This window comes from Micropterus dolomieu, linkage group LG03 (genome assembly GCF_021292245.1).
Source record: "Micropterus dolomieu isolate WLL.071019.BEF.003 ecotype Adirondacks linkage group LG03, ASM2129224v1, whole genome shotgun sequence".
NCBI lineage: Eukaryota > Metazoa > Chordata > Actinopteri > Centrarchiformes > Centrarchidae > Micropterus > Micropterus dolomieu.
The window spans coordinates 17,479,736-17,487,525 of record NC_060152.1 but is presented as its reverse complement, the minus strand read 5'-3'; the positions used below and the strand labels follow the sequence as shown (position 1 = coordinate 17,487,525).

The following is a 7,790-nucleotide window of genomic DNA, read 5'->3' as shown; positions in this document are numbered from 1 at the left end:
AAGGGTCCAGATGCTACCATGGGGGATAAGACTATCCCTCAGCCACTCTTCATGGAATACAGAACCACCAGGGGAAAGTTATTAGTCTACATTATGAACACTGTAGGGAAATTAAGCACAGTCATGCATTAAAGCTATCTTATACTAACTGGTGGTTCTCACTTAAAGGCCTTGAAGAAGATAAGAACAACGCAATGCTTCTCTTTTCTAAGAATGAGAGGGAAGTGCAAAAGAGACACTTCTGCTTTCAACAATAAGACATTTCTGTTATATCACCTTGGTGACCAGATAATGAAATCATCTGCTATCTGTAAAAGCATTACTGTCAGACAGTTGCTGTTCCCACGGTATACTTATGTAGCTGATAGTAATTTAGAGACTGTCGTTTGCTGATGCTGACCAAAATCAGATGTCTGTCTGCCTCTAGCCTTAAATCACTTGCATGGTGGCTCTTCTAATTTATCCAATAATCTGAAAAGCATCAGCAAACTTTATTCCCATTCATTTAAAATGACCAGAAAACCAAATAAATCTACAATAAGGATATTTTTCATCAACTCTCAAACCACAATTAGGTTTTAATGATCGTAAATCATTTAATGTTAAAGTCTCAACAAATAATGTCCCACCAAGTGGTGTTGTGCCATTGTTGTTATATTCCTATCCTAACAGTGGCAGCAGACACACCACAAGTTTGCTATGAGCAGAAATAAACAAACTGTTGCTGCAATCATATAAATGAATTATATAACATTTATTAAAATATATAAAAGACAAAATACATATATGCATAATTATATCCATGATGAAATATGCATATACAGTATTATAATTATACAGTCAAATGTGTTTACATATATAGATTTTTATACATATAGCGAGATATTTTTGCATTAAAACTGGCAGTGGTGATTTCATAACCCCCCCACCCCCAACAGGAAACCCCTCAGTCAGGAGTCAGGCCTCCCAGAGGAAGAAACCTCTGTGAAAAGCTCGAGAGCAGCAGCACCTTTACACCTGAGATCCATGTTTTGGAAAGGTTCTCACACAGAACACACCTACTCTGATATATAGCTTCCAGGGACATCAACCTATAGCTTTAGGAGGGAGAGGATGTTACATCAAAAGTCCTCTGATCAGTTCCTTTCTGCCGTCTGTATCCTTACTGGACGTGGGTAACAATCGCAGCAGCCCCAGCCAAAATCAACAAAAACCTTAAAAACTGCACTACACGTATTTTGTTGTTACACAATAACTTCAGAAAAACATCCCAGTCCTATATCATCTGCCATCACATCACACCACTCCTTAATACATCTAAGCTCAGGATATATCTGTATAGCTTGTGAGAGGAGAATAAAAAGATCCTGGAGAGAGTGTGAAACACTCCCGTGGGATGATGTTAAGTCCTTCAGACTGGTGTGGTTGGTTGTGGTTGGTCCTGTACATTTTCAGTCTCTGCACACTAAACACGGTCATGTCTGATGGTAATGGTGGTAGTGGTGATGGTGGTGGTGTTCGTGGTGATGGTGGTGCTCGTGACGCTGGACCACAGGAACCACAAACCCCGGGCTCCCAGGTGGACCAGACGCCTGCTCTCTCTCCAGGCTTGGCAGTACAGAGGGAACAGAGGGTTGCTGCTGGGGGTGGGATTGTGGGGACAGCGGGGTTTTGGATGGGGACATGGCCTCTCGGGCTTTTGCCCTAAGGCGTTTGCTGTGACTGTATTGCAAAGGGTGCTGGTGGTGGCCGGAGGATTGGGCTTGGTGTGGCAAGTGGTACACATCCTGAGCCCCATGTCCTGCTGCGCTGCCACTGTGCAGCACGGTTTGCAGAGGCAGGTGGTAGCCGTGACATTTAGTGGATTTGCCACCTCCACTGCCCCCGTTATTCCCTCCGCCTCCCTTGTAGGTTCCTTTGGGGGATTTGAGGAACTGTGTGCCTTTGCTTCGAGACTCTGTAGGGTTGTAGCTATCGCTGATGACCTGTGAGCGCCGCTGGTGAACAACTTGGATTTCTGGTTCCTGTGAGCGTGAGCGACTCTGGCTCTGGGAGCTCCGACCATGAGCCTCCTGGGGAGGGTAGTCAGGGGTGGTTCCTGAAGGACAGGCCAGGCCAAAGACACAGGGTCAGTGGTTTATACAAATGTGATTTATAACACTCTACTTTGAGCTGCTGTTTCCTCCGCTGCATCCACACAGTCAACTTTGAACCTGCCATTGTAATATAATAATGCACATTTGAGTCTATAACAAGACACTTACCTTCAAATCTGGAGGTGTAGTTCTCTATACCAGCCAGGTCCAGGTAGTGATTCCTCCTCTCTGTGTTCTCATCCACACAGTAATGCTGACCCTCAGCGGCTGGCACCTCATTGGTCTGCCCTCTGCTGCTAAAAATTATTAGCGGACAAATGAGAACACTGTCAATTATTTACACAATTTAATCTGAAAGAATTATTACAATACACACAGGGGCCAGCCCCAAAGCAAAGTCTACTTGAAATGTACCAACCTGATGTGGGAGGACAGTCGCTTGTCAGCTGAACGCCCCTCTTCCTGGTGACAACGATCTGAAGACGGAAAGTACAAGAATTGAGACCAGGGAAAAGTCTTCAGTAACATCCAGTGCTGACAGCACTAGATGGATTTGTGTTTCTACATCTACTGCACCATTATGGCTTGCTGCTTTTGCTGTTTTACACAACCCATACCAGGTAAGCCTTCAGAGGAAATGTCCTTTTGAGTGGAAGCAGATATGAAATTTACAGTTTAAATTATTTGTCTCTATTTCATAGAATAACAACTAACTATTCTAGTGGGTCCAGAAATATTCATAAACTTTGAACCAGGTACTGTGAACAAAGCAACATTTTCAGGAAAAGGCTGACGAGATTTATAAGTGCACTGCAAAAACATCACCGTAGTGACTGTTTGCTTAACACAAAAGATGCTGCTGAGTTTAAACTGAATTTATTACTTTAAACTACAACACTGATTGAACTAAACTGACAATTGACCAATGAGCGAATCTCAGTGTCAGAACCAAAACTATTCCCCAAATCTACATATGTACAGGGAATGGTGTGTTGGCTCAGAGCATAGTTGGACAATAAATAATGTCTGAGGTATGATGCAGTTTTACCTGTTCCTGTTTCCCTTCTGTGGCACCGGGGCTCTGGAGTGACGGTCAGTTTGACTCGCAGAGTCTTGCTCTTATTATGGCAGGAATGGTTGACAGAGGCATCCACCACATCATAGATGGTGTGCATCAGACTGGACATGTCCTAAAGTGACAGATAAAACAGTTTAGTCAGATACAGTCTATCACTATTCAGAATACATACTGAACACAGATAGAAAAGAACACTACAGGGAAATGCCTGAAAACTAACACACACACACACACACCTCTTTTGTAACTTTCCCACTGTTGTCAAAGTCATAAAGAGTGAAGATCCACTCCTGACGGTTGTCGTCCTCCATTGAAACGTCACACTCCAAGTCCTGCAGAAGCAAACATGTGCTTAATCATACTTAATACGCACAAAAAGGGTATGTTTCAACTGACATATTTTTCTCAATGAGCATGGCAATAGAACTTCTGCAGTGTGTCAAAGTAGAAACACAACAGCGTTTATGACAACAGGGGTCAGTCAAGTACGTCTGAATTCATCACCACAGCTGCTGTCTTGCGTGTGACTCAGAAACATGTTTGGAAAACAAATTACTGTTGTTTTCCTTCATTCTACATGGAACTTTAGTGTTAACAACAGTGATTTGCTATTCCCTCTGATCACAATCAAATCAAACCTTGTATGAATTAGCATGTACATTTAAAGACCTTCCCCTGCAAATGAAAGTGTAGGACGCTTAAAAATCTTTCTTTTTTGTATGATTCTATACATGTTGAGAGCAACAGAGCAGAGGCAAACATCTGGTTTTCAACATTTAAACATATCACATCTTAGAGGACTCCATTCAGCTGCCTTTGCCTTGTGTGGGGGAGCACCACTTTGACCTTGTCTTTCTACCTTCTTCCAAGAAAAATGAGCGCAACCACTATTCTCAGTTACAACTTTTTGGCAGTAACTCTGATTTAGATGTATCTAGTAACATGGCCATAATTGGAAAAATAAACATGTGGAATATAGGCCCTGCTGCAGGCATGGTGGAGAGCTGACACTGTGTGAAAGGCAGTGTGCATTTACAAAGGAGGAGACCCCAGGGACAGAAGTGGGCCTTTATGGTAGTATAATACCTCCTCAGCTCACATAACCAGCAGTGATCACCAAAGGGCAGCTCTAAGCGGTTCTTTAAAGCATGCAAGTTTAAACATTATAATCTATTTATTCTATTTATTGGTCCCTAAATTCAATCAGGATATGGTCTGGAGCAGTATCAACATACAGACAGAAGTTCTGTGCACAGGGTGAAGGCATACAGCGGCGGTCAGGATAGAGGTTACCAGCCATGCATTTATTTTTTTTACCTATGTTTAAATAATTTTCACTCACTGAAACACAAAACAATTTCAACGCTCACTTCTCTTGGCTCTTGACAGATGGCTTAAGAGTAGCCTTTTTCTGACCCCAAATCCTGTCACATGAAGTAACATTAGTTCACTGTTGGGTTTACTGATTTAATTCATTTTCTCTGGTTACATGTTGCCTGAGCCTGTTGAAAAAACATGACCAGGGCCTCAGCCCACCACGGGGCTAACACAGAGAGACAACCACTCAAACTCCCATTAATAATTATTGGCAATTGTAGACCCAATCTACCTGAACACATGGGAAAAGTGTTAACACTGGCTGAACATGCTTCTTCCCGCAGAACAGGTTTAGGTAGGAAATTGAACCATGGACCTTTTTGGTATAAGATTAGTCCCTATTACACCCCTTTGTTGTATATTCATGCGCTGATCATGTGAGTTGTTCTTTAATTGCAAACTAAACCACATTGCACATTTTTGCCAGCTCATATAACTGCTTACATCCAAACTGATGCGTTTTTTCCCGGGAGCTTTGTTCACATCTCTAAGTATCTCCCGCTCTCCGTCCTCTGAGTGCAAGTACTGCAGGTAGCTTTCACAGCCCTCTGCCTTCTCTGGAGGAAGAACCACTGTCATCACAAGAGGTCACATTTAAGTTAGACACAACAACACTGATTTCTCACACAGAAATTAGGTAACATTTTGTGTAGTTCAGTAGCTACACTTCCAAAGAATATCTGATCAAACTACAGGGATTACAAAAGAGATATTTATAAACATGCATGTAATGCTCAGGCATCGTCCTTTATAGTTTTACAAGTGTTTATTTTGTTCGACCAAACAGATACATCCAACAGAGGAAAAACCATAAATTTATACCATATTTAACAGCTTATGGGTTGAATTATTTATGGAATCATAAATAGTACCTGCAAATACATGCTCATCTATCATACAACATTAGATTTCATCATATTAGTATTCTGCAAATTGTTTAAGCATAAATCTTATTAGAGTGAGAAGACGTAATTCTTAACCTACCCTCTAGGGGACAGTGTTGATCCGTGAATTGTCCTTCCTTTAGCTCACCCCTTGGAAACTCCTGGGACAAGGAAAGAAATGAAGAGAGAGAGAGAGAAAGGGAGAAAGAGAGAGAGAAGAAGGGGGGGGGGGGGGGGGGGGGGGGTCAGAGATGTAAGTGAATCTACAGTTCAGACCACAGACACAGAGAAAACAAACAGTTCCAGCTAAAGCATTTCCTACTCAGATGAGAGGGAGACGGCTGGAGGCTCCAGCGCGGCCAAACACTTTGAACATCTGCACGCTTATTGTGTTTCACTGTCTGGGACACAGCAAGCGCAGCCACAGCCAAGCTTTCAAGATTCCTCCAAGCCCTTCAAACGGACCCCTCACATTCATCAAAAAACTCATAATGCACTTCATCATCCGAGCTCTCTCTCGCTCTCTCAGCCAACCTGTTTATCCTCATCCTGCTTGACATGAAACCCAGTGAGGAGAGTTTGATGGAAGAAGCCCAGAGTTTAGGAGAAAGATTTGTAGCATTTCTCATTGAAAACTTGGAGGAGCTTGGTTTGAAGTAAAACAAACCTCACAGTGAGCTCTCAGCAACATGTGTGTATTTATTTTGAATGGAGAATAATTGCCAGATGGAAATTTCCATGCAGATAGGATGGGTCTGATTATATACACAATTCCATTGCCATAAAACAAAAGCAGGACAAAGGGGCGGAAGGGAAAAAAGCTCTGCTGTCACATGTGAATAATCTATATCCTGCATTAAACAGAACCACAATGTATTCATAACTATCCCACACATGTGCTAATGCAGAGGCACACTGAGGCCCCCCGCAACCCCCCACCACCCACACCCCCCACACACCACACACACCCCACACACCCCACACACCCCACACACACACACATACACAGCCATTCTTTAATTACAACTGGATTGTGGAAACAATGAAAATTAAGTGCAGAACAGGCCCTTAACCACAATTATTTAAACAACAAATTTTTCTTCTTATTTACGTCATTCTCAGTCCTCTAAGCTGCTCCATGCACACTTTGAAATAAAACCTCACCAGATTGAATCAAGGGGGCCCACTGAAACGAGACAAATAAAAAACAGATAGATGCTAGAAAACAAAAGAACTCCATGTACCTTCAACAGAGCCGAGGCTCAAGCGAGAGTCTGAACATCTGCAGGCGTTTAGGTGAACGAGCCCCCCTTTCCCTTCCCCTCTCTCTTTTAGATTAATGACAGTGCCAGGGCCTGTGGTTCTATTTAACAATCTCAGAGCCCGTGATTATTCCTCACTTCAGAGGATGATACCTCCAGCCTGTAATCTGGCCCTGACCTTCACTGCTGAAGGGGGGAGCTGGTTGAGTGTCAGGGTCAAGGCTCGGACACCCACTGTAAATTGGCCACCGGAGACACTGAGGGAAAACAGCAGAGGAATGGGAGTCGAGGAAGATAGGGAAACAGGAAAGGGGCAGGAAGGAAGCGGGAGGAATAAAAAGGAATGAAAGAAACAGAGGAAAGAGGACGGAAGGAAAAGATAAGAGGAACAAAGATGAAGAGATAGAGAAGTAGATAAGAGTGGGAGCAAACGAATATGTGGTTTGTTAAAGAGGAGATATGGCCTCTTTATCTATTGCTTACTCCAGTCTCCGTGAGCTCAGTGGGAGAAGTGGAGGTGGGTTTTTACAGACTCTGGAAGGCTTCTGGGAAAGGTGGAGACAACTGGTACCGCTCCCTGGGCCCCAAACAAGCAGCAGTCTTTAATCAACAAATACACACACTAGAAACCAGCCAACTGTGTGCGCATCCCCACACGAAAACACACACAGTTTCCATGTTTTGTGGTTTTTGTAGCCAAGTTGTTGTTTCCTTTCTGCACTGGCTGCTTTAATCTCCCCTCTTTGTACCGCAGTCCCTTAATGAAGGGCAGTGTAAGGAAGAGGGAGTTCACACAGACACACTGTTCTGCAGCTCAGAGGAACATCAAAGACAACCATTGATTCTTTCTCATCCTCGCTCCCATGAGGGTGCAGAGCAAGGTATAAGCACCTCTAAATGAAAGACACGATCCAGCCTTAAATATAATGAAACAAATCAATCAGCCAACTGTCAAAAGTGAATCTTGTCTCTAATTAAAATTCAGATATCTAGGGATGTCTTGCTGAGGGCACAAGGAGGGGACCAGCAAGGCTTGTGTTGAACACATGCCCCCCCCCCCCCCCCCCCCCCCCCCCCCCCCCCCCCCCCCCCC

At 43.4% G+C, this 7,790-nt stretch overlaps 1 protein-coding gene across 3 annotated transcripts in view; it reads right to left on the bottom strand.

Annotated features, from left to right (window-relative positions):
- Positions 1-815: 815 nt before the first annotated feature.
- The window catches only part of nkd2b (NKD inhibitor of WNT signaling pathway 2b), a 23,635-nt gene continuing 16,660 nt past the window's right edge, over positions 816-7,790 (bottom strand). Inside the window, exons 4-10 of one of the 3 annotated variants that reach the window (XM_046046184.1) lie at positions 5,536-5,596; positions 4,996-5,123; positions 3,411-3,506; positions 3,145-3,286; positions 2,515-2,572; positions 2,265-2,389; positions 816-2,098 (exon numbers count right to left, since the gene is read on the bottom strand). In XM_046046184.1, the coding sequence (XP_045902140.1) occupies positions 1,476-2,098; positions 2,265-2,389; positions 2,515-2,572; positions 3,145-3,286; positions 3,411-3,506; positions 4,996-5,123; positions 5,536-5,596 (1,233 nt within the window). In that variant the 3' untranslated portion in view covers positions 816-1,475. Of the gene's footprint in view, positions 2,099-2,264; positions 2,393-2,514; positions 2,573-3,144; positions 3,287-3,410; positions 3,507-4,995; positions 5,124-5,535; positions 5,597-7,790 lie in introns of all 3 variants that reach the window. The other 2 variants (XM_046046185.1, XM_046046183.1) reach the window with 2 other exon arrangements.